This window comes from Chiloscyllium plagiosum, chromosome 3 (genome assembly GCF_004010195.1).
Source record: "Chiloscyllium plagiosum isolate BGI_BamShark_2017 chromosome 3, ASM401019v2, whole genome shotgun sequence".
NCBI lineage: Eukaryota > Metazoa > Chordata > Chondrichthyes > Orectolobiformes > Hemiscylliidae > Chiloscyllium > Chiloscyllium plagiosum.
Genome location: NC_057712.1, coordinates 127,461,793 through 127,488,685, shown reverse-complemented (window position 1 = coordinate 127,488,685; position 26,893 = coordinate 127,461,793). Strand labels below are relative to the sequence as shown.

Here is a 26,893-nt window from a genome sequence, read left to right as displayed (position 1 = left end):
AGACCCCGGGGGGAGGTGGTGGAGGTGGAGTCACTGACTGTCAGACCCTGGGGAGAGGTGGTGGGGGGTGACGCTGACTGTCAGACCCCGGGAGGAGGGGAGACACTGACTGTCAGACCCTGGGGGGATGGGGAGGAGGGGAGACACTGTCTGTCAGACCCCGGGGGGAGATGGTAGAGGGGAGACACTGACCGTCAGACCACGGGGAGAGATGGTGGGGGGTGACGCTGACTGTCAGACCCCGGGAGGAGGGGAGACACTGACTGTCAGACCCCAGTTGTGGGGTTGGGGTTTGGCAGGGGTGGGTGGGGAGGCAGACAGACTGCTGCTGGTGTGAGGAGATGTCTGGACTCCCCTGTCAAAATCGCTGAGGCATTAATCTCTGTGACTGTCTTTGTTCACACCTTAGTCACCTGTTCCCTTTTGCTTGACATCTTCTCCAACTGAGACAACGGCCCTTTTTCTGATTCATTCAAACTATCACCCCCAGTGAAAAACTGATTTACTTCCAAGCTCTGAAGAGTCATCTCGACTTGTAACGTTAGTTTGCTGTCAGTGACCCTCAGTGACCCTCTGTGATCTCCAGCATTTGTTTTCAGTACTGATTCCAGCCTCTGCTGTAATTTGCTCTTAGTTTCACCTGAGTGTATTGTGTTCACCACTCTCGGTGCACTCTCCCCACTCCCCTTGGGGAGAACATGTGTAAAGGTGGCTGGCTGCTTTATGGAGCACCTCTTCTGTTTGAAAACATGAACTTGTGCTTTCTGTCATCTGATTTTGTTTCTCTGACCATCGCTCTCCCCAACCTCCCACAGTGTTTGAACAGCACGTACCCTCGTGTGAAAATGACATGCTTCACAGTGCTCCAGACTCAACATGGGGTTCAGCAATTTAAGATCCCATAACACTGCCTATTTTGTAAACATGTTGGAGATGTATTTTTTCTTTTGTCATGGAATAAGGGTATCATTGATACATCAGGGAGTCCTGCTGTAACCCTTCCTTCACTGTTAGCTGCTTGTGATTTAACCCTTTGAGTCCAGGTTAAATTCAGGTAAACTAATACTACAGTTCCTCCAAATATAACCTCACCTAAGATGTTGTGTCTGGAACTGTTCACAATACTCCAGATGGGTTCTGACAAGACCCTTGTATAGGTGAAGCTTGACTTCTGTCCCCTTGTATTCCACATGTCCAGGTCTCTCTTCCTCTATTAACCTGCGGTCTCTCTTACCCATCCTTTATCACTTTTTTATCTCTTCCCTTGAGCACACCTCTTTTGCTCCTCTCTTGTATCTCTCAACAACAGTTTGTTTCTGTTTAATGGCTTTAATATAAGGAGGCAGATTTAATATCAAGGTGTCAAATATGAGGTATTGCAGATGACAACAACTTGATCAAAGGGACAGTTTAACTGAGAAAAGAAAGGTAGCTAAGTGGAGTTTTAATATTTTCTCTTCGGATATGTTATTAGATGCTTTGGAACAGCTGGGACTTGAACCTGGGTCTCCAGTTCGGAGGTAAGACCACTACAACCGCACCCCTGGATTTTTAAACAAAGCCTGGCAGTTAACTGTCAATCAGCACTAATGTTTGCATTCTCCATGGCAATACCTCTACTAATCGGAGGTTGCATGCCAACCAATTGACACTCCGCCCTCACTCAGTGAGTTTTGTTTTCCTCTCAAATTGGTGTTCTTGTGAATTGTCCTGATGTGTGCAAGATAAAAAGCTTTAACAGAATGGATCATTTTTCAGTAATACTGAAGTACTGTCGTACCAAATGACAAGGGAGATTGGGAAATGTTTATGGCTCATGAGTACAAGTGTATTGATCGTCATACAGAAAGGAAACAGACCCTTTGCTCCATGCAGTCCATACCAACCATAATGCCAAACTAAACTAGTCCCATCTGCCTGCACTTGGCCATATCTCTCCAAACATTTCTTATTCATATTCTTACCGAAATGACCTTTTAAATGTCATAACTGTACCTGCATCCACCACTTCCTTTGGAAGTTCATTCCTCTTGTAGAAAGTTAATGTGCAGATATAGCAAGTGATTAGGAAGGCAGGTGATTTGCTAGTATTTGTTACAAAGTGGTTAGAATATGAAAGTAAAGAATCTTACTCCAATTATATATAGCATTGGTGAGGCTACTCTTGGTGTGTGCACTTTTGGTCACCTTGTATAAGGAAAATCATACTTGCCCTAGGGAGAGTGCAATGAAGGTAGACTAGACTAGACTGGTTCCTGAGATGACAATATCATTCAGTGAGGTGAGATTGAGAAGATTGGGCCCATAGTTTAGCAGAATGATTGCAACATGACATGAGATATTGAGATAATGTGGAGCAATGGAGTTGAATTGTAGAGCAGGCTTCAATAGCCCACTTCAGTTTCTATTTATTATGTCCATATTATAATGAAGTATAAATGGAGTAATCCAGAACTTGGGAAATGCTTTCCCTTTTCAGTGCTTGAACTGACTGTATGAGAGAGAAATATACCGTGCCGTGCACTCAGAGCATGCACAGATCAACTGGCAGAGGTCTTCTAAGACATTTTCAACCTCTCCCTGCAGCAGGCCGCTGTCCCTGCCTGTTTCAAGAGGTTCAACATCATCCCTGTGCCTAAGAAGGCTAATGCAGCATGTCTCAATGACTACCACCCAGTGGCCCTAACTCCGGTGGTCATGAATTGCTTTGAAAGGCTGGTCATGGCATTAATCAACTCCAGACTCCCCACTACTCTTGACCCACTCTAAATTTGCCTATCAGACCAACAGAACCACGTCAGATGCCATATCACTGGCCCTTCACTCCTCCCTAGAACGTCTTGACACCAAAAACAGCTGCGTAAGAATCCTACTTATTGATGACAGTTCAGCCTTCAACACTATTATCCCCGTGAGACTGATTACTAAATTTAGTGATCTCGGACTAAGCCCCACTCTCTACAACAGGATCCTCAGTTTCCTGACCCACAGGCCACAATCATTGAAGATTGGGAACAACATCCTCACTAACACTCAACACTGGAGCCCCCTTGGGGTGTGTACACAGCCCCCTACTGTACTCACTGTATACCCATGACTGCGTCGCCAAATACCAGACTAATGCCATTTACAAGTTCACTGATGACACCGCCACAGTCGGTCGAATCTCAGATGGTGGCGAAACAGACTACGGACGGGAGATGGAAGACCTGGAAAAATGGTGCACTGGGAACAACCTAGCCCTCAGTGCCAGCAAAACCAAGGAACTTATTATTGACTTTCAGCGGGATGTTATTCGTGCCCCCCCCCCACACGCATTAACAGTGCAGAGATGGAACGAGTCGAGAGTGTCAAGCTCCTGGGAGTGGTCATCTACAATACCTGTAGATGACATGGACTCTTCATGTGGATGCACTGGTTACAAAGGCCCAACAGCGTCTCCTCTTCCTCAGGCAGCTGAGGAAATTTGGCATGACGGCGAATACCCTTGCCAACTTTTATAGGTGTGCGATCGAGAGCATTCAAGATCAGAGACGGTTACAAAGAGTGATGAACTTGGCCCGGACGATCACAAAGGCCAACCTCCCGTCTATAGAATCCATCTACCAGGCCCACTGTCAAGGAAAGGCCGCCAGCATTCTCAAAGATCCATCACACCCTGGCAATGTTTTTCTACAACCTCTACCACTGGGGAGAAGGTACAGAAGCCTGAACATGCACCAGCCGGATTTGAAACAGTTTCTATCCTACTGTTGATAGAATACTGAATGGACTCTGAAACTCTTCACATTCGCCTGTATCTGTGTTTTTGTTTTTGCTGCTGTTTACCTATTATTTACTATCCATGCTACTTAACTCTGTGATCTGCCTGTATTGCTCACAAGACAAAACCTTTCACTGTGCCTCGGTACACGTGACAATAAATTCAATTCAATTCAATATACAAATAATGAAAGAAATAGATACATAAAATCAGCATGCAGTATCTGGGTTTTCTTTATTTATTTCAACTTAAATTTTGTAATATAGGGCCTGCCCATTACAGATGTTTACCTGAAATACAATGGAAAACTGGTTGATGAAGAAACTGAGCTACAACATGGAGGAATTTACAGTCTGGAGCAAAGACTTGTTGGAGGGAAAGGAGGTAAGGTTTCAGCACGACTGTGCCTTCATTTATTTTATCTGCATAACTTTCTGCATACTTTGGTGTTATTGTTCCTGTGAACAGTTTGAGACTGACTCCTGCACCTGTCTGTATGTTAACATTCTGGTAGGTGCTGCAGTAGTGCCCTTTAGTGATCTGATCTGGATGTACACATGTTTGCATGCAGCCGTTTCTAATTTATTAGATTCGCTACAGTTTGGAAGCAGGCCCTTCGGCCCAACAAGTCCACACCGACTCTCTGAAGAGTAACCCACCTGGACCCATTTCCCTCTGACTAACGCACCTAACCTATGGGCAATTTAGCGCAGTCAATTCACCTGACCTGCACGCCTTTGGACTGTGGGAGGAAACTGAGCACGGGGAGCAAATGTGCAAACTCCACAGACGGTTGCCCGAGGCTGGAATCGAACCTTGGACCCTGGTGCTGTGAGGCAGCAGTGCTAAACACTGAGCCACCGTGCCGCCCACAAATCTATTTACTAACTGAGTATCTGGTGGATGATGCCTACTCAAACAATAAAATGTTTATGCTGGAATCACTCAATTGAATTACAAATTATTTTGGATGACATTGCAAAACACAGCATGTCGTGATAGCCTATGTCAACTCAATTAACTTCAAGATGTTGTTTAAAAAAAATTCTCTGAATCTCTTTGCTTTTGTTTTTCTCACTAATAAGAATGTCACTGTGCAGTCTTCCAGGTTACAAAGAAATAGAAATGCAGATTTATTGAGACCTTAGATGATGCAGACAGTGGAGTGGTTTGTAAACTTCTCGAGTTTATGTCATTCCTTAGGGTTTGGATCGATGCTTCGTGCCCTTGGAGCTCAAATTGAGAAAACTACAAACCGAGAGGCCTGTCGGGATTTGAGTGGAAGGAGACTGCGGGATGTAAACCATGAAAAGGCGTAAGGCATTCAGTCCACTGACAGAACAATTATTTTTAAGGAGACTCTTATTGGCTGTGATTCTGTTATAGACTCATATTACGTGCCTCTGTTTTCCCATAAACGTTTACACCATACATGAATGTGAATTATTAGTCCAGTGATAGTGATGGGGATCTGGAGAGAAACTATTCTTGTTGGTGGAATGGTTCAGAACAGACAACAGGTCTTTGGTGAAAGAATCAAAGCGAAATGAGTGAAAATAAGTTGACGCAACTAATGGGTATGATCTGGAATGTACTACCTGAAAAGGAAGTGGAGGCAGATTCAATTGTGGCTTTAAAAGAGAATTGAATAAGAACTAGCAGAAAGTATATTATGGATCTGTAGGGTTGCTTTTGCAGAGTGCTGACATAGGACGGAGAGGCCAAATGGTCATCTGTATAATTTCACAAAAGACTTTGAGCTATTCTGTAATTCACTTAATTTGCCTTATGACAAGTGCTAAGCAATTGACCTTTAGTAACTAAACAGTGTGCTGAGAATGCTCTCCAGCTAATGACTGTGCTCAGCAGAGGAACCATCTTCAGTCCTAACACACTGCCTCGTCTAGTCTTGGGCTATTTCAGTTACAAAACACAGTATCTGGCTATGAAAATCTTCAGAAATAATGCACAAACTTGGATTGGTTGGGCTTCCTTGTCAATTTTAACTTCTTTCCCCTTGTGTTGAGGGGCCTGACTTTGAGCTGGCATCTTGCTGTTGACCATTGAGGTGGAAAGTACAATCCTTTGCTGCATTGGCTGGAAGATTTGTGAAGAGCAATTCGAGAAGCTTACCTCATGATCTCCTCACCCACTCCCCAGTGCATCTGGAGGACAGGCACAGCTGCTTGCTGTGAAACCAGGCCATAGGGATCAGGGAGTCTGGGTGGAGACTTAACTGTTTGTTGATTGCACTACATGGCCCAGTTAATAATAACATGCTGTTGTGTATGCAAATATCTTAAAAAGGGATGCTTCTTTTGTGTGGCCTGTTTGTATTCTGCAGAGTGAGGTCAGCGGATGTTGCCGGGGTTGGAGGATTTGAGCTATAGGGAGATGCTGAACAGGCTGAGGCTGTTTTCCCTGGACCGTCAGAGGCTGGGGGGTGACTTTATAGAGGTTTACAAAATTATGAGGGGCACGGATAGGGTAAATAGACAAAGTCTTTTCCTTGAGATTGGGGGGTATAGACTAGAGGGCATAGGTTTAGGGTGAGAGGGCAAGATATAAAAGAGACCTAATGGGCAACCTTTTCACACAGAGGGTGGTACATGTATGGAATGAGCTGCCAGAGGAAGTGGTGGAGGCTGGTACAATTGCAAAATTTAAGAGGCATTTGGATGGGTATATGAATAGGAAGCGTTTGGAAGGATATGGACTGGGTGCTAGCAAGTGGGAATAGATTGGGTTGGGATATTTGGTCGGCATGGACAGGTTGGACCGAAGGGTCTGTTTCCATGCTGTACATCTCTATGGACTCTATAGCTTGCTGCATGGCCATGCAGATGGAGGGAATGTTGGTGTTACTTTTGACTACACTCAGCTAATTGGGAAATCGACCAGAATTGTTGCTCCTACACACACCAGCCTGTGGCTTTCAGCTGAGGGTAGACTAGGTTCACAGGTTTGCTATCAGACTATTAGTATCAGCTGTGTCTTGGCTGGCAGCATTTTCATCTTTTTTTTTAATTTCAAAAGTTGACCTTCATAAAACATCTTTGTACATACATGGTCACAAATGCAGTTCTGTGCTGTTACATATCAAGGAAACAAACTTTGGAGTTGGACTCCATCCAAATCAAAGACCCCTCTTACACATACAATACTATATTTACATACACGTAAGGCAACAAGAGGGTCTGATAACTGAACGACCCCCATTTGCCTTCAGCAGGAAGACCTCTCACAGTGGTCTTTCCCCACTGCACCTTGGTGGCAGCTGCCCAATCTTTAGTGTGACCCTCAGAAGGAATGTAGTCCTGGACTTTAAAACGTGCCAGTCTGTAATTACCCGAGTCAGAAAGCTGTCACTACAAAGACTTTGGTGCAAAGTCCAGTCCAGTTCAGTGCTGAGGGAATGCGGCATCTTTTAGGTGAGACCTAAATGAAGGCCATGTCTACTCCTTAGTAAAAGAAAGATATAGGAGCGGCAGTTAGCAGGGGGATCCTCCTGAGTGCCTCAACCTCAACAATCTCACTGAACAGTTATTATCACATTGCTGTTTGTGGGAATTTACTGAATGCCAATTGGTTGCTGTGGTTTCTACATTATTATAATGACTCCAGTCTGAAAAATACTTAGAATTCGTTGCAAAGCATTTTCTGAAGTAGTTCAGTCATGGAGCAGGCTGTTTGTAGATGTACTCGAGGGTGACATTGTGCAAATATCGAGAGGAGAGGAGCCAGCCTCGCTTGCTGCTGTGACTGTGATGTTTGAGAAGTTGAAAACTACAATAATTTCTGTCTTTGTACAGAATGGCTGAATGGATAAAGAAGCAAGCAGATCGGGAAGCCGAGAAAGAACAGAGGCGATTGGAGCGATTACAGCGCAAGCTTGCTGAGCCAAAGCACTATTTCTCTGATCCGCAGTATGAGCAGCAATTGGATGAAATGTCTGAGCGCCTGGAGGATTCTGTGCTTAAAGGTAGAGCTCTGTTTGAGAAACCATACCCAACAGAAACTGTCCAGCAGTGTCACAGTTGCAGTTAATATAATCATCCTGTTTGGAAATATTATGACATATGTCTGGGGCAGTTGGGCTTTGAACACACACAGCACAAGATCCCTTGCATACTAAGAGAACTACTATATGGAGTGATTGGTCATTCACTCTCCCATGTCTATTTCTGGATCTTTGAGAAAGTAGCAGAATGTGTCCATTGCTTTACAGAGGAGGCAAGGCATTTGCCTTGGGGCCATCTGAGGACCTGGACAGATTGTGAGAGATCTTTGGATGGGGTGGTCCAGCCTTCCTCCTGACTGAGCACTGGTATTTTGTTAATTCACTCACTGGGTGTGGCATCCCTGGCTGGGCCAGCATTTCTTACCTGTCCCTGTTGCCTTTGAGAAGCTGACGGTGAGCTGCCTTGTGAACTGCTGCAGTAAATGTGCTGTAGGTAGACCCCTAATGCCGCGAGGGAGCGAACTTTAGGATTTTGACCCAGTGACACCGAAGGAATGGCGATACCTTTCCAAGTCAGAAAGGTAAGTGACTTGGAGGGTACTTGCAGATGTTGACATTCCCATGTATCTTCTGCCTTTATCCTTTTAGATGTTAGTGGTCATGGGTTTGGAAGGTGCTGTCTAAGGAGCTTTGGTGAATTTCTGCAGTTATCATATAGATGGTACACCCTGCTGCTACTGAGCATTGGTGGTTGAGGGAGTGGAGTTTGTGATGCTAATCAAATGTGCTGCTTTGTCCTGGATGGTGTCAAGCTTCTTGGTTCTTTCTGGCCCTACATTTGTCCAGGCAAGAAGTGGTGTACTCCTGACTTGTGCCTTGTACATGATGGACAAGCTTTGGGGCTTCAGGAGGTGAATTACTGTTTGTAGAATTCCTCTGACCTGTTCGTGTAGCCACTGTATTTTTATGGCTAGTAAAGTTCAGTTTCTGGTCAGTGGTAGTACCTGAGATGTTCATAGTGGGATTCAGTAATGAAACGTATGGTGCTGGAAAAGCACAGCAGGCCAGGCAGCATCCCAGGTGCAGGAGAATTGATGTTTCTGACATAAGCCCTTCAGCCGAAATCACATCCCTCCTCCTCGGGTACCTGCTGTGCTTTTCCAGCACCACACTTTTTGATTCTGATCTCGAGCATCTGTGTCCTGACTTTCTCCAGGATTCGGTCATGGTAATGCTGTTGAGAGTCAAAACGGTGGAGATGGTCATTGTTTGGTATTTGTATGGTGTGAATGTTACTTGCCAGTTTCCAGCCCAAGCCTGGATATTATCCAGGTCTTGCTGTGTTTGGACATGATCTGTTGTGGTATCTGAAGAGTTATGAATGACTGGTGCTGAATATTGTGCAATGAGGATAGTTGTGCTTAAATGGAGTAAAGAAACTAAGCTGCCAGGTAGAAAAACATTTGATTTCTATAGTTTTAATAAGGATTTTAGAAACTGAGTTTAACATACCTGCAAAATGAAGGAGGCCTTCAGTTTATTTTAGAGTGCATTATAAGGTGTGAAGAGATCCACTGATAAGCATTTATTGATTTTTAATTCAGTAATAAAATGTGTATGAGGAGGCAATGGCCTAGTAGTATTATCACTCGACTATTAATCCAGAAACTCAGCTGATGAAGGAGCAGCGCTCCGAAAGCTTGTGATCTTAAATAAACCTGTTGGATGATAACCTTGTGTTGTGATTTCTGATTTTGTCTGGACCCAAAGCAATGCGGTTGGTTCTCAACTGCTCTCTGAAATGGCCCAGCAAGCCACTCGGTTCAAGGGCAGCTAGGGACAGGCAGTACATGCTGGCCGGCCAGCGATGCCCCAAGTGAATTTTTAAAGAAAACTCATTGGCAGTAAAGCAAGTGCAAATCTGCTATTTACTGGACAATTGTACTGCAAATTTTACAAAGTAGTGACTTTTTTAAAAGGCTTCTTTATATGGTTACTGGTGTACTCCTGTTTCTCCAGGTTTACAAGCGTCATCGAGTGATGTGGTGTCAGCAGAAGGCGGAGCAGTTCGGAAACGTGCGCACCCTGCCCCCCCCACACAGGCTAAGGGTGGAAAGAAGAAATGTCTCTGGTAAATGAGAGTAAACTTTTGTCTTGCCTTTCATTATTTTCTCTGCTTCTACTGCTGCTTTTACTCTGCATTTTTTTTCCCACTGCCCGCATCCTCACATTGTTCTCAGTGTCTTCTCAGTTTTTTCTGTTTAAGGGGTGAATGAGTTGTATAGCTGAACCTGGAATCTGCCCTTGTTTTGCGTTGACCTATGCAAAAGCTAAAGGAGCAAGAATTGAAGCAGGGATCTTCCAGAGTCAACACGGCACTGCTGTTACATTACTTTAGAAACATGCTGTTTTCTTGTGCACCGGGCAGGTAATGTGTCCGTCATGTCTGTGTTAAATTCCTCAATGGCCAATTAAGCTATCAGCTCAGTTTTTTGGCTATTATCCTGAAAATTATTCCTCCTGCTTTTGGAAAGTTACTAAAGCAATCTGATCCTCCGTATTTGCACATTTTAGATTTTAATACTTTTGTGAAGAAATTTCTCTTCATTTCACCTCAACAATTTTAAATTTATGACCTTTGTTTACCAAACCCTTTGCCAGGGGATCTCTAAGTATTGATTTTAAATACGCTGACCTGAGGTCTTCCTCCGCTCTAAGAACATCCCATCTCCAACTTAAATGAACTCCCATCAATCTGGTAAAGTACCACTTTCATATCGTCTTCAAGGTTTTGGTATCCTTCCTCAAGTGTGGTACCAGGAATTGTACACAGTTAAGCAGATTGCAAAGAGTCAGCATCCAACGAGCAGAATTGCTGTGCTCTTCCAGCACCACTGATCCAGAATCTGGTTTCCAGCATCTGCAGTTATTGTTTTTATCTACCAGATTGCAAAGAGGGAGAGTGTATTTAAGAGAGATGTTTTTTTCCTGGAAGTTATATTCAGTTGATTGTCCCTGGACGGGAGCAGAAATGCTGTAATTTGCAGAAGCACCATTGATCCAATTCTTGCTCCTTTAGTTCGACCTTTACATGGGCATGACCTTTGAATTTGGGCATCAGAGGCAAATTGGATTAAGATCCTTGTGTTGTAATCATTTGTTGCATTAGGCTCACATATAAAACAAAGATCAAGATAAGCATGCTGGCTCCCAGCGAGAGTTTGATACAGGAGGCAATGTCTGATGGTTTCAAAATGAACCAAATTTATATTATACTATACGTACTGTTTGACAGCAAATAGGAATGATGTGTGCCCATGCAGGATGTGCTCCACTTCACCTGCCCAACACTTGTAATTTCTCCCAAAAGCTTTCGTTCTAAGTTGTAACATTGCTAGTTTAAAGTGAGGATTCCTCATGCTATATCACTGGTGGAAGTGAAAGCCTTCAGTGTGGGATTAGATTAGATTACATTAGATTACATTACAGTGTGGAAACAGGCCCTTCGGCCCAACAAGTCCACACCGACCCACCGAAGCGCAACCCACCCATACCCCTACATTTACCCCTTACTTACCTAACACTACGGGCAATTTAGCATGGCCAATTCACCTGACCGGCACATCTTTGGACTGTGGGAGGAAACCAGAGCACCCGGAGGAAACCCACACAGACACGGGGAGAACATGCAAACTCCACACAGTTAGTCGCCTGAGGCGGGAATTGAACCTGGGTCTCTGGCGCTGTGAGACAGCAGTGCTAACCACTGTGGGATGCCTCCACCGGCCCACAGTGAAATGATCTGCAGGCATTTACTGTTGGATTGAGTTATTTATGTGTGAGAAATGTGAATGCCGAAGTGGATCGATTTATACAAATGTCTTGTCTTTGTGCATAAAATGAGATGTAGTAATTTGTCAAGTCAGAGCTCATGCCCTAGATTCAAAATAACAGCAGCTGAGGGTGAAGGCTGAATGGGATCCTTGCTCAGCAACTTTCCTGTTCCATTCTCTCTTTTTTAGCAAGGCTTTAGTTCCCCCGCCCCTCTTTACCCTGGCTTAGTTGTAGTATGAGAGTTGCCCTAAATTAAGTACTGTTTTCCTACTATTTTCATAGGGGTAGCACGGTGGCTCAGTGGTTTGCACTGTTGCCTCACAGCACCAGGGTCCCAGGTCCTCCGGGTGCTCTGGTTTCCTCCCACAGTGCAAAGATGTGCAGGTCAGGTGAATTGGCCATGCTAAATTGCCCCATAGTGTTAGGTGCATTTGTCAGAGGGGGCTGGGTTTCTCTTCGGAGGGTCGGTGTGGAATTGATGGGCCGAAGGGCCTGTTTCCACACTATAGGGACTCTAATCTAATCTACGATTCATCCATTTATTTTTCTTCTACTTTGCAAGATTACTGCTATTCATTAGCGTTGCTTGTTCCATTTCCTTATTAAATGTTTTGACAAGTTCCATTTGACAAGTTGCCAGCAATTAAATGGAGGAAAATTATAAACAGTGAATTGGTATTTTTTTCTTCCTATGTTACTTTGTATCAGCAAGTAAGCCATATTTAACAGATTTTGATGAAATGCACAGAAAGAGGTTACTTAGCCCAACTGGTTCATGCTGGGCTGTCTCTAAGTAAGTTCTTTGAATCCAAAGCATATTCTGTTCCTTTTTTCCTATAATTGACCCATCTAGTTTACCTTTTAAATGCAGCTTTGCTATTTGCCACAAGAGTTCCATGTGTGAGCAAGCCACATTCTAACCATTCTTTGGGATAAAGAAGTTTCTTAAATACTTACAGAATTTATCAAGCCAGTCTTATTGGTTTGATATCTCTCACAAGTTAAAGCATCATGTAGAAATTCACCTTTTGCAGACAGGGGTGGTTTATGGATTTTGTTTCTTACAGGATGGGAGGAGTGGATTTAGAAGTGTCTGGGAGCTCTGATGAGGAAAGCACAGCAGACAGTGACTCCTCTGATGAGGTTCCCTCTCACTCCAAGAGTCCTGTGGAGCAACAGAGTGTAGAAAATGGTAATGCTGACGATGAGAAGGACTTGTATCCTGGCCCCTGTGCTGACTCATCTGTTCCTGAGCCGACCTTGATACAACAGGAAACTTTAAATCAAACTGAACCGGGAGTCAGCAGCAAAATGGAAGCGACAACTTCGAATTCACAGGACAGCAACAGGCTTGTACCAGAAGAGGGTGTCAGAGAGAGTTCTGAAGAGATGGAGAAGGTCACAACAGGTACACAGGATGAAGATAATGCGCCAACAGCTGTTGTAAGTCCTCGTTTCTTAATTTTTGCAATGGAATTTATTTCAAAATAAGTGTTATGGTAATGTAATGGATTAATGAAGATGTTTTCATGCTTTTGAAAACTTTTATAAATCACTCCTACACAACAGGATTTGCATAACTTGACAATTCTATTTAGTATGGTCCTGTTTTGACAGCTGTCCAGTGGCTCAGTGGTTAGCACTGCTGCCTCTCAGCACCTGGGACATGGGTTCGATTCCAACCTCAGGTGACTGTCTGTGTGGAGTTTGTACATTGTCCCCGTGTCTGCGTGGGTTTGCTCCGGTTTCCTCCACAGTCGCAAAGATGTGCAGGTTAGGTGAATTGGCCATGCTAAATTGTCCATAGTGCTAGGTGCGTTAGTCAGAGGGAAATGGGTCTGGGTGGGTTACTCTTCGGAGGGTTGGGCCAAGCGGCCTGTTTCTGCACCGTAGGGAATATAATCTTATCTTAAATACTTCACTATTGTTTAGAGATGGCACGACAGGACATTGATCAGCCAATTTTCACATCGATAAGAGTTCATTCTATCCTCAAAAAGAAATGAATTTTTCTCCTTTTCGAACAGTGCCATCTAAACTTTGATGTCCAACTGAGTGCCAAGCCATAGGGGTCTCGGCATTCTCCCCCCAGTCGAAGCCAGGCACAAGCATAGATGCAGCAAACCCTTATCACTGTGCAGTAATGTTTGCCTCAATTCATTTCTCTCACAATAATTTGAATTTTGGGTGACTGAGTGAACATTGATGACTTAAATGGTGTATTTATATATAAAACAATCAGTAAATACTTGAAATGGTCAACTCCACAGGAAGTAACTGTGGATTTAGGAAAAGTTCCATGTTTTGGAGTTGCTGACACTCAGTCAGACAGGAAGACCCTGTTCTGCTAATATACTACTGATGGTCTGCTGGTCTTAGCAAATTCAGCAGGAAGTTGACATGGTCTGTGAGAGGTTCATGGGTTGGGTGCTGGGGATTAGCTGAATATACGAGCAGTTCTCTGGTAAACAGAAACTTGAGGTGAGTGGATTGACAACTGAATAACTTTACTAGGATGAGTTCAAGGTTCAGCTTGTACTAATGTACTGGTTTTTGTCTGAGAGCTCCAGTTATCTGCATTTGACAGATTTGGAAAACTTATCCAGCACTGGTAGACATGACTAGATGGCAGGCAGGATTTTCAGTCATAAATGAATTCTACTGAATCGTTTTATTCTACCTTTTAGATTAGATTACATTACATTACAGTGTGGAAACAGGCCCTTCGGTCCAACAAGTCCACACTGCCCCGCCGAAGCGCAACCCACCCATACTCCTACATCTACCCCTTACCTAACACTACGGGCAATTTAGCATAGCCAATTCATCTGACCTGCACATCTTTGGACTGTGGGAGGAAACCGGAGCACCCGGAGGAAACCCACGCAGACACGGGGAGAATGTGCAAACTCCACACAGTCAGTCGCCTGAGGCGGGAATTGAACCCGGGTCTCTGGCGCTGTGAGGCAGCAGTGCTAACCACTGTGCCACCGTGCCACCCACCTCCTTAGTAAAAATGGAGGATTAATGGAGGTTTTGCATGTAAGAAGTGAGAGTGTAACAATGTTGTGGTGATGGTATTGTTAAAGCTTAAGGTTCATGTCTCACTGTGGCAAGTTGCTAAATTGAATTCAGTGAATCTGGTGGCGTAGCCTAGCTCCATTAAAGGAAATGAGAAAAGGAAATTGTAAAATCATAACCAATTCGGTAGTTGATAATCTATCATCTCTCTGTGACTCTACTTAGACATTCCATCAACCCCACGTTATAGTTAGTTATGTTTTTAGTGAATCATTCTGTCTTCTGGGTTGGTGTGAAAAAGGCCTACCAACAGTGCCATTCTATTCTGCATTAAGCTGCTGTTGCTGTGAATTTGCTCCGTTGTGGCAAGAAACTGGACTGGAGCAGGCCCACCTAAAGCTTGACCTCAAAGGACAAGGTTTTAACCCCTTTAATCACCCCTTTAATAGTAAAATCTTGCGTTAGTACATACGTCCTATTGTCAAGAAATTTTGTTAAGATGGATTGCAAATTGTTATACCAGCATTTCCTATTTCTTGTACTGTCAACTGTCAAGACTGAGACCAATCTTGAACCTGATGAAGCTCTCATCACTGCACTGTATGTAAGAAAACAAGAATGAGCTCAGGCCATAGTGTTTTACTGGTATTAGTACAAATTTTCTCATGTTCTACCTGCTTCTTCATTCCCCTTCTCCTTCGGGAACTATGACACAGACTAATAACTAAGTTTAATGTTATTGACATCAAATTCTTTCACCAAAGAAAAGGAGGAATCGAATAGTAAAAATATACGTTTTCAAATTACAATATTTACATAAAGTGCTTCTGTATTGTGCATCTTTGCATTAAGCGTTTTAAGAGGATGGCATTCTCCAAAGAAATATCTAGCAGTAGGGGTCGCTGCTATATTAATGTGACGTTGTCCATAGAGCAGCTGCATTTCTCAACGATCATGTTGGGGAACTCAGCCACTTCGATCTCTGTGTAGTCTCCTTTCTTCACCAGGTACATCACAGGCAGCGAGGCACTCTCCTCCACTGCACAGCTCCTCTCTCCGTAGTCGAAGGGCCACTGTGGCTGCTTGCAGCCCCCCACACAGTGGAAGGCCTGGTAACCAGGGGGCTCGATGATCCAGTACTGGGTCCAGGTCAGCTCCCTGAAGTTGATGAAGTATTCCTGCCTACAGCAGGATCCACTTTCCTTTGCACCACAATCTCCGATACTCCTATACATTAAAACAGCAAAAATATATTGGTCAGCTGTCGCATTGGCTGTAAGAGGAGGCAGAAGTAAATTGTACAGAATTGGCTACGGTGACACGTTTAGATAGCTTGGTGTTAAATGAAAATTACAATTGTTAGTGGCCACCCTTTGAGAAACTAATTTGCAGTTGTTTAATTTGAAGAAGTGGTCTTTTAATACCCAAAATGCCTAATACACAAATTAAATATTGGATAATGGTTGCTTTAAATGTTCAAAAAGGCTATAGTTGAAGAAATTTTAAGTGGCGTACAGGAGGGAAGATTTAGTGACTCAGACTTCTTAATTGGATTGAAATCTTGAAATAACTGAATTAGTTGCCTGCTGTTTTTTTGTGTCCAGATTTAATTTAATGTAGAAGAAAGGTAGAGGTTCTGTTCTTTAGTCAGTAGCTGCTGATAAGAGCTGGTCACCAAAGGTTTATATGTGTTCCTTCATAGCTTCCTTTGCATCTCATTGTAGTGAAATGTGCCCATGCTGCACTACAGAGATTAGCTGTTGTCCCAGGCTAATTGTGTGAGAGATTATTTCTCAACACAATGGACACACTTAAGTGTCTGGAAGAGTCACTTCAAACTTTGTATATAACATTTTAACACTGGTGTCTGTCAATTTGGGATTGACCAAAAACTCTTACCAGTATTATTTGACCAGAGGTGGAATTTTGAATATTTTTGCAGGAAAAGTTGAGGTTTTTGTATTGCAGTCTCAAATGCTGAGGATGAGAGAGGAACAAATAGTTTCAAACTGCTAATATCTGATACCATACTTGTTGACTTCATGGTTTTTTTGACATTTTAAATGCATTTGTTTATCAGATGAGTGTCATTCATGTGGGGAGGTGTTTTTCTAGTGGTAATGTCAGTAAACTATCAATCCAGACACCCAGGCGAATGTTCTGGGGGCCACTTCAAATCCTACAGAAATTCAAAATTTGAATATGGTTTAAAAAAAAAATCCAGAATTAATAGTGACCATTGTAACAACTCATCTGGTTCACTAATGTCTTCTTGTATGGAGCCGCAGCCTGCCCTCCGTGTCCCCAGGTCCATATCAAATGGTTGACTCTCAATTGCTCTCTGGGATTGCGCAGAGAACAAGTTAGTTCAAGGGAACCTTGAGATGGCCAATACAGCTGGTCAGCGAGCAACACCCACATCACACACAAAAAAGTTTTAAAGCCAGCATTCATTTCACATCCCTAATAGCCAAGGCCACAGTCGAGATTTTTGTCGGTCTGAGGTCACCTGTAGACCAAACCAAGTAAGGATGCCAGATTTACTTTGCTTACGGATATTAGTGAACCAGGTGGATTTTTACAACAATCAACAGTCAATATGTGGTTGCCGTTTTTTTTATATAATTGAATTCAGTCTCCAACATTTGTCACAGGATTTGAACCCAGGTCCCAGAACATGTCGTTCAGGATTACTACCATGCCTCTGCTTTTGTTGACTTCCACTATGTGCAAGTAGATTGAAACGAAAGGAGTTGCAGAGTAACCTAAACATTTCCAAAGGTAAATTATTAAAACAAACCTGTAAGGCTGGCAGAACATGAAAGACAAATCCGTATGAGAACATGTATCATTCATATCTCAAATGGGCCCTGGCTATTGCAGTGAGTTACAAATGTGTGACTTGCTGCATTTATTCCAGGGTTTGTTTATTTTTGGCAAATTTATGACTGAAAATGGCTTGCTATACGAACAAAATGAATAAAACCGGGGGCTATAAAAGTGCACGTTCAGTGTAAATTCAGCAAAATTAGTGACAAACATGCAGGTGTAATCATTATACCTACCTCCTGCAAAAATGCCATCCCGTATTCCCAATTCCTCTGCCTCCGCCGTATCTGCTCCCAGGAGGACCAGTTCCACCACAGAACACACCAGATGGCCGCCTTCTTTAGAGACCGCAATTTCCCTTCCCACGCGGTTAAAGATGCCCTCCAACGCATCTCGTCCACATCCCGCACCTCCGCCCTCAGACCCCACCCCTCCAACCGTAACAAGGACAGAACGCCCCTGGTGCTCACCTTCCACCCTACAAACCTCCGCATAAACCAAATCATCCGCCGACATTTCCGCCACCTCCAAAAAGACCCTACCACCAGGGATATATTTCCCTCCCCACCCCTCTCCACCTTCCGCAAAGACCGTTCCCTCCGTGACTACCTGGACAGCTCCATGCCCACCCTACGACCCACCCTCCCATCCTGGCACGTTCCCCTGCCACCGCAGGAACTGTAAAACCTGCGCCCACACCTCCTCCCTCACCTCCATCCAAGGCCCCAAAGGAGCTTTCCACATCCATCAAAGATTTACCTGCACATCCACTAATATCATCTACTGTATCCGTTGCTCCCGATGCGGTCTCCTCTACATTGGGGAGACTGGACGCCTCCTAGCAGAGCGCTTTAGGGAACATCTCCGAGACACCCGCACCAATCAACCAAACCGCCCCGTGGCTCAACATTTCAACTCCCCCTCCCACTCTGCCGAGGATATGGAGGTGCTGGGCCTCCTCCACCGCCGCTCCCTCACCACCAGACGCAGCTTTTCTCTCCACGCTTCAGACTCACTGCCTTTATTCCTGATGAAGGGCTTTTGCCTGAAACGTCGATTTCGCTGCTCCTTGGATGCTGCCTGAACTGCTGTGCTCTTCCAGCACCACTAATCCAGAACCAGATTATAGTCCAACAGGGTTATTTGGAAGGACTAGCTATCGGAGTGTTGCTCCTTCATCAGACAGAGCAGTGCTGTGAAAGTTAGTACTTCCAATAAACCTGTTGGAGTATAACCCTGTGTTGTGATTTTTAACTTTGTACACCCCAGCACCTCCACATCAGGTGTAATAATTGTAATTCTTTGGAATAGATTGGAGAGCTGGATGGATTTAAATGAATACATACCCATATTCATCCAGGTTGAGGCTGTAGAGGACCAATTCTGGTTTGCCCAGAACTTGATCATTCGGGCCCTGTGTTGTAAAATGCACCAGTTTTGCCATTTCAGCCGCATAGCTGCCCATGCGCTCCGCCTCAATCCAGATCTCCAGGTACATGGGCATTTCTGCAGTCTTCATCCAGTAATGTACGGCCTGAGTGACATCCAGACTTTTCCACCCAGAGTCGAGGATTGGAACCAACCTGCAAATCACAGCAAAAGTAAAAGCTGTTTAGTAAATTAATCCTCATTTCTCACCTTTCCATTTTTTAAATAAAAGGCAGTCTGACAGCACCCAGACTAAAGAAGCACTGAGATGGTTCTATTAATCAAAACAGAGTTTGCAGTTGTGTTTTATCTAAAGTTGAGTAGCCATACTATTTGGGGAAGCAAATGAGGACAAGACAAGATAGTTAAACTTCTGGTCTGTTCATTCTAATTTCTGTTGCAACTTTTCATAGAATGCATTTAGGGAGGTCAAACAGTAAAACAGGATATGCAGTGAACAGGAAAATACTGAGAAGGGTAGATGGTGTGAGAGATCTTGGAGTTCAAGTGCACAAGTTCCCTCAAGGTGGCAGTGCATGTTAGATAAGGTTGTAAAGAAGATATAAGGCATGTCCTCCTCCATTGGCAGAGGTATGGAATACAAAAGTAGGGATATAATGTTGAAACAGTAAGACATTAAGGCCAGAACTGGAGAATTTTGTACTGTACTGGTCACCACATTATAGGAAGGATGTAATCGCTGTGGAATGAGTGCAGAGAAGTTTCACTGGAACATTGCCAGGGCTGGAAAATTGCAGCTACAAGGACAGATTGGAGAGTTGGGATTGCTTTCCTTGGCTGAAGGGTATACAAAATTGTGAGGACTAGTGAGTGTGGACAGAGGGAACCTGTTTTCCTTGGCAAAGAATTCAAAAACCAAGGGCTGAAGGATTAGAGGGGACTTGAAAAGCCTTTTTTTTTAAAAAGTAGAAGGTGGTGGGTGTCTGGAATTCGCTGCCTGAGTTGGTGGTGGAGGCAGAGGCTCAACTCTTTCAGAAAACATCTGGATCTGCACCTTAAGTGTTGTAGGGTTGAGTGCTTTGTGCAGGAAAATGGGATTAGAAACAACATCTGTTTCTTTGGGTTGGTATGGGCAAGATGGGCCAAATGGCCCCCTTCTGTGCTGTATCACTTCTATGGTTCTATGATTCTAACCTTATGGTACTGTGTGGCAGCCCACTTTGAAGACACTATTCAGTAAGTCTCACTCCCCTGCCTGTGTTGAAAGCTTGCAGCATTTTTAAATGTTATTCGTTCTCATTTTTAAGCTTGTGATTTTAAAATGCTTCTCGAAACCTTTTCAGGCAGAGAATTCAAGATCTTGTATTTTAAAAAAGCACGAATATTGAGTATGTGAAAATTCCTTATATAAAAGAACAGGTAGTGTGATGAGAACATTAACCATCTGTTCTCAGTTTATTCTTTGTAGATTTATGCTCGCAGTCCTCATTTTAAAGTAATATCATAATTTGCCTTGTATGAATCACCTTGTCTGGAAGTCTGTCTTCTGGGGTTCTGTTGGGTTTGGTGCTGGGGCCCTTGCTGTCTGTGGTGTGACATAATGATTTGGATTAAAATGTAGGTGCTGTGATCAAGAAGGTTGTGGATGAGATGAAAATTGATTAAGTGTTAAATAGTAAGGATTGTAGTAAACTGCAGGAAGATAGCAACCAATTGGCCAGCTCTGCTGAGTAGTGGCAAATGGAACTCAACTCAGATGAGCGAGAGGTAATGCACTTGTCGAGGGCTAACAAGGTGGAGATTACACATGACAATGAATGGTAGGACCTTGGAAGTAATAGAGATCAGAGGGACCTTTTGTGTAGGTATTCATTATCCTGAAGGTAGTATGGCAGGTAAGTAAGGTGGTTAAGAAGGCATGTGGGGTCACTGCCTTTTATTAGCTAAGACATAGAGCACAAGAGCAAGGAGACTATGCTGGAGCTGTGTAAAATACCGATTAAGTTACATCTGAGTATTGCTTGCAGTTCTGGTCACTACATTAAAGGAAGGATGTGGTTGCACTTGGAGGGGTTTGTCAGGATGCTGCCTGGGCTGGAGGGTCTGAGCTATGAGGAAACAATGGAGAGGTTGGGTTGTTCTCCTTGGAGCAGCTACGGTTTAGAGGGGACCTGATAGTAGTCTGTAAGATTGAGGGACATTGATAAGATACACATTTTCTTTGATAGAGAGGTCAATAACAAGGAAACAAAGATTTAAGCTAAGAGGTCGAAGGTTAAGGAAAGCTTTGAGGAAAAGCAGTTTTCTGCTGAGGGTTGTGGAGTCTGGAACTCTGCCTCAAAGAGTGGTTGAATCTGAAACCCTTACAACTTTTAAGGAGTATTTAGATATTCACTTGTCGCCATAGCCTTTCGAGGTATAGGCCGAACTGGAAAATGGGATTAGTGTAGTCCGTACTAATTAACAGTGGGCTGAATGACCTCCACTATCATAAACATCTGGGTCAATAAGAATCGTACACTGCACTTTTAAAATACTTGACGAGGCCCAGTATATCATATTCACCTTTTTGATTTTGATTTTAAATTGAAAAGCTGTGTCTTCAAGTCTTTTCCAGGAGCTTAGTACCATCAACAAAGCGTTTGTTTCAGTTTGGCTAGGTTATCTGTAGGGCTACTGTTACTGGCCTAGTTCAGGCTAGAGAGGCAAGTTTACTTGCCCAGAATTGCAGTTCCTAATTGCTTTTTCATTGACTCTCCTTGGTCGGATGGGCTTGGCTATAAGCAAAAAGGCTGCAATGAATCATAATCACTTGGGCAAGGTACCTCAAGTGTCCAGTTGCATAATGAGTTGTTGCTTTCAAAGTTCCAAGAGATGAACATGTGCCTTTTTTTTTAAATAGAAAAATGTTTGTATTGAGAGAAGAAAACAAACATAAAGCTTAATATGTAAATTGTATGCAAGTAGGAGGAAAGCAGATTGACCGGCATTCCTGTATTGATCTCTCAGGGATTGGGCACTCGCTAATGCTATTAGTTTCTCCCTTACTGTTTTGCTTTGAGTCACCTGTCCCAATTTCAATATTAGTTTCCTTGTCCAGATACTCCCCTCTTATACTATAAATACTGGTACATAACGATGTCTAACATGTCTGCTACTTTCATTGGTAATATCACCTTTATTATCTTTCAAGGGCTGACATTACTTTTGCATCTCCCAGGTCCTGATACAATTGGAAAATTCATCTTTGATATCCCTGGAAGCTTTAGTTCATACCTTTTTTGTAGCTTTCACTATCTATTGCCATCCTTTTCCTGCATCTTGTATTTTCTCAGTTGGTAGAATTGTACCATTTGTTGCCTTTGTGTATGGGTTTGGTTTTAGGTTAGATTAGATTCCCTACAGTGAGGAAACAGGTACTTGGGCCCAACAAGTCCACACCGACCCTCCAAAGAGTAACCCACCCAGACTCATTTCCCTACATTTGCCCCTGACTAATGCACCTCGCACAATGGGCAATTTAGCCTGGCCAATCCACCTAACCTGCACATCTTTGGACTGTGGGAGAAAACCAGATCACCTGGAGGAAACCCACACAGACACCGGGAGCATGGGCGACTGTGTGGAGTTTGCACGAGGCTGGAATCGAACCCGGGTCCCTGACGCTGTGAGGCAGCAGTGCTAACCAATGAGCCACTGTGCCGACCTGTGTTTTGTTTAGTTTATTATCTATAGCTGTATGTTGTTTGGAAGGTTGAAATATTGTCAAAGAGAGCAGTAAATATATGGGGATTGACAGCATCAAGGGATATGGTGATAATGCAGAAAGGTATAGTTGAGGTAGATGCCCATCCCCCGCTGACCAAGCAGCAGGCTTGAGCTTTATTCCTGTATTGTACTGTACGTGCCAGTAGCCAAGCACCTCCCTTATTTTGCATCAATTCCCTGCTGAAGCCACCTGCCAGCACTGCAGCAGAGGAGGTAGGTGGCCATCATTTTGATTTTTAGACATGGACAATAAATGCTACATCTTGAGGATGAATATATTTAAAAATGAACTTTCCAACACTGTCCAGTGCATAATGAGGAACCGATGGTTGGTCAGAATATCCTCTGGAAGCTAAAGCACAGATCATCTTTAATGTCAGACAATCTTATTTTTTTTAAAAAGTGGCCTTTGGTTAAAAGTTCGACGTAAAACCGCAGTATGTGCCCAGATTAATCTTGTTTTTTTTTACCTGGAGTCTATGAGTGAGGTCCTGTTGCTGCCATCCGACAGAATCCTGACCCAGTGCACGCTGACCCTGGCGTTGTTGACCGGCCGACTGTGCCTCCTGGGGGGCAGATCTTCCTTGTGAACGCCTTTCTTGAAGAGCTTGAGCTCTGCCATGGTCACCTCGCTGTTCTCGGGGATCAGCCCCTTCATATCAAAGACCAGTGTCTGCCTGGCAGGGTCTGAATAGAGTATGTCTCCTCTTGTATCTGGAGAAATGAAGCAGAGCACAGACAAGGAAGTTTACAATCTCATTTCCATTTGATTGCGTGAGAATACTGGTCCTCAGAAAATGTCAGTGCACTTCAGACAGTGTGAAATTGATGCAGTCTTTATAATTCACAAAGCTGTGACTCATTCATCAATTTGCAGCTCTAATTGTAAAACTCTTCCACACCTCCAACTCCCATGCCTGCACCCTCAGAATACTGAGGAACTCCTGAATAGCTCATTTGTTATTAGCAAATTATTGTCCTAACAGTTTTATTTTGATAAAATAAGTAACAAGTACCCCCTTAATTTTGAATTCGCTATTTAAGTTATTCCAATGTTCAGGGGCTATTGTTGCCATTTTGTCTGTAGATATTGGATAAGAACAAGGTTTGTTCAGGTCCCTTCTACAGTAGCTAGAATGAATGGCCATGTGGACCATGTAACTTGGAAACTTCTTATTGTACTTTCTAGTTTGCATCACTTTTACCAACAGGTCCCTTCCCTACGCTTGACAGTTCTCAGGGAAATGAGTCAGTTAAAAAATCACACAACACCAGGTTATACTTCAAGTTTATTTGAAAGTGTTAAGTTTTTAAATAAACCTGTTGGACTATAACCTGATGTTGTGAGATTTTTAACTTTGACCACCCCAGTCCGATACCGGCACCTCCACATCAAGTGAGAGTCAGGGTGATAACTTTGTGCAGCTGCTGAAACTGATTTTCTACATCTGGTAATGTAAAGAGTGGGTGTATGTGGGTTCCCAAAGTTTTATGCTGTGGAGTGCAGGCGACTATGGGTCAGGCTCCACAGCATAAACTCTTTAATGTATATATTAGTACAGTGTGGAAACAGGCCCTTCGGCCCAACAAGTCCACACCGACCCGCCAAAGTGCAACCCACCCAGACCCATTCCCCTACATTTACCCCTGCACCTAACACTTTGGGCAATTTTGTATGGCCAATTCACCTAACCTAGTCACCTGAGGTGGGAATTGAACCCAGGTCTCTAGCGCTGTGAGGCAACAGTGCTAGCCACTGTGTCTTCTGTATGGATCTCCTCTGGCTGCACTGCTATAATACGAATGATTTCCCAATGCTAGGCAGTGCCCTGGAAAGGCATGTGGAAATTTTGTGGGGAGATATAATTATTTCTTCCTTCTGAAATAAACCAAGGAATTAAAAGACTTTACCTGCAGTGCCTGTGATTCCTCGTAAGATGCCAGCCAGGGTGGGCAGGGCTCTTCGCTTCCTCTCCTTCTCCTTGTGGATCTTTAACATGGCAATGTACTTGTTCCTCATGTGAGCAGGGACTACCATGTTATCCACGTCTGTCTTCTCAATCTGTGGCACTTCACTTAACCCCAGTTTGTGAAGCATGGTGTACTTAATGTTGTCGTGGGAGATTCCATTCACTTGCTTTGCCCAAAGCGCAAGCAGGACAAAGCTAAGCAGTGTGAGGGTCGGGCTCTTGTTGGTTTGGGCCATATCCTTGGATGATCCTCAGGGCTGACCCCCTCATATAGCTGCCAACTAAAAGTGCTTGTTGCCTTCCCTGTGAGACTGAAGGTTGCCTTTGAGGTTTTAAAGGAGCTGCTTTATTCCAGACAAAATGGATTACGAGACCAGACATAAAAGCCTGTGAAGTCAGTCACACCTGTTAAGTTTGAATGACACCTTCTAACCTCTGGAAATCGCAAACTATCTAGGGGAATGGACTAACTTAAAAAAAACTCATTAGGTGTTTACAAAGGACTGAGGTAGCTTGTGTGAAATTTATAACCAGCACTAAAGTCTGTGTGTGTATTCCTTTGCTTATTTGTCCCTTCTCCCTTGCTTCCATCTGTTTCTCCCTATGGACGATGAGTAGTGCTGAAGTACAGTGATGTAGGGTCTATCAGCCCTTCATCTCTCTTTTAAGTAGCCACGATCCATGTGTGACCTAGCTACGGAGTGTGCAACAGCTGCGATGAGGGGGACATTGGAATCAAATTTGTCCCATCTGTATTTGATGTGAACTCACATATAGTCTAGAAGCTTTGCTGAAACCTGTGATCAGAAGCAGGAACTTGAGCTATTCCTCTCTTGTCCTCTTACTGAGCCAATTGTATCGTGATAGACATGGGAGGTAAACATGGGAATTTGAGACAATTTCAAAATAAACAGTAGGCACAAAGCACAGACGACCATAAGCACACACAGTTAAGGTTTTGATGGTGTGGAGTTCTGAAATTCTCAAGTCTTTATATCTTCCCTGCACAGTGATGGCTCAGTGATTAGCACTGCTGCCTCACAGTCGCCAGGGACCTGGGATCGATTTCAGCCTCTGGTTTCTGTGTGGAGTTTGCACATCCTCCCCGTGTCTGCATGGGTTTCCTCCGGATGCTCCGGTTTCCCCTCGCAGTCCAAAGAAGTGCAGGTCAGGTGGATTGACCATGCTAAATTGCCCACAGTGTCCAGGGATGTGTAGGCTAGATGCATTAGCCATGGGAAATGCAGGGTTACAGGGATAGGGAGGTGAGTGGGTCTGGGTTGGATGCTCTTCAGAGGGTGAGGACTTGATGGGCTGAGTGGCCAGCTCCGCACTGTAGGGATTCTGTGGCAGTGATTGTGATATTGCATCGTAAGCGGGCAGCACTGTAGAGGGAGATTAATTTGCTGTTTAATGGCATTGGAAAAACCTTGGCCAGTAGCCTGTCCCTAGCTGTAATTAAAGTAACATGCCGTACTTGCTGCATAAATTTAAATTAAATGTTTTCATATCAAAGGTGAATTGCATAGTGTTCAGATTTGCACATTCTACCCAAGTAGCTGTGATCTGATGGGGACTCCTAAAAGGTCGTTGAAAATGAGAGCTCAGTAGTTTTATCACTGCTGCGGAGATGTCAACAATGGGCAGCACGGTGGCTCAGTGGTTAGCACTGCTGCCCCACAGCCCCAGGGTCCTGGGTTCGATTCCCGCCTGTCTGTGTGGAGTTTGCACTTTCCCCATGTGTCTGCGTGGGCACCCTCCAGGTGCTCCGGTTTCCTCCCACAATCCAAAGATGTGCAGGTCAGGTGAATTGGCCATGCTAAATTGCCCACAGTGTTCGGTGTGTTAGTCAGGGGTAGATATAGGGTATGGGAATGGGTTTGGATGGGTTTCTCTTCAGAGGGTCGGTGTGGACTTGTTGGGCCGAAGGGCCTGTTTCCACACTGTAGGGAATCTAATCTAATCTTTCGATCAATTATGTGAATTCACTTCTGGAGCTGCTGGTCACTGAGGGCTTTCAGACTTGCATGGAATGATATTGGGTCCACAATGCTAATGTTCCTGAAGTTTCTACTCCAAATGAGCCTCTATGACATGTAATCCCATCAACATAACTCTCAATTCCTTTCTTTCTCTTATGCTTATTTAGCTTCCTCTTAAATGCTAGTCACCTTAACTACTACTTATGATAGGGAATTCAACTGTGGGGAAGTCAGTTACAGATTCCATCTTGTCTGAACCTGAAGTGGAATATACAGCCATGTATTCAGTTCATTTCTCAGCTGAATGTGGTGTTAATGTTGTCAGACTCGTAATGCTTCATTAAGATAATTAAATATAGGGCAATGAATTAGGAAG

The 26,893-nt window shown here is 43.8% G+C and overlaps 2 protein-coding genes across 2 annotated transcripts in view; one reads left to right on the top strand and one right to left on the bottom strand.

Moving 5' to 3' along the window:
- The window catches only part of sde2 (SDE2 telomere maintenance homolog (S. pombe)), a 49,688-nt gene that overhangs the window by 1,347 nt on the left and 21,448 nt on the right, over nucleotides 1-26,893 (top strand). Inside the window, exons 2-6 of the mRNA XM_043687280.1 lie at nucleotides 4,030-4,147; nucleotides 4,967-5,078; nucleotides 7,576-7,745; nucleotides 9,744-9,855; nucleotides 12,626-13,001. Coding sequence (XP_043543215.1) covers nucleotides 4,030-4,147; nucleotides 4,967-5,078; nucleotides 7,576-7,745; nucleotides 9,744-9,855; nucleotides 12,626-13,001 — 888 coding nt within the window. The remainder of the gene's footprint in view (nucleotides 1-4,029; nucleotides 4,148-4,966; nucleotides 5,079-7,575; nucleotides 7,746-9,743; nucleotides 9,856-12,625; nucleotides 13,002-26,893) is intronic.
- Nucleotides 15,243-24,970, bottom strand: LOC122548521 (left-right determination factor 2-like). The gene is made up of 4 exons (XM_043687281.1): nucleotides 24,477-24,970; nucleotides 23,036-23,279; nucleotides 18,755-18,991; nucleotides 15,243-15,806 (listed from the first exon to the last, which is right to left on the bottom strand). The coding sequence occupies exons 1-4, from the start codon at nucleotides 24,769-24,771 to the stop codon at nucleotides 15,485-15,487; spliced, it is 1,098 nt and encodes a 365-aa protein (XP_043543216.1). The 5' UTR covers nucleotides 24,772-24,970; the 3' UTR covers nucleotides 15,243-15,484.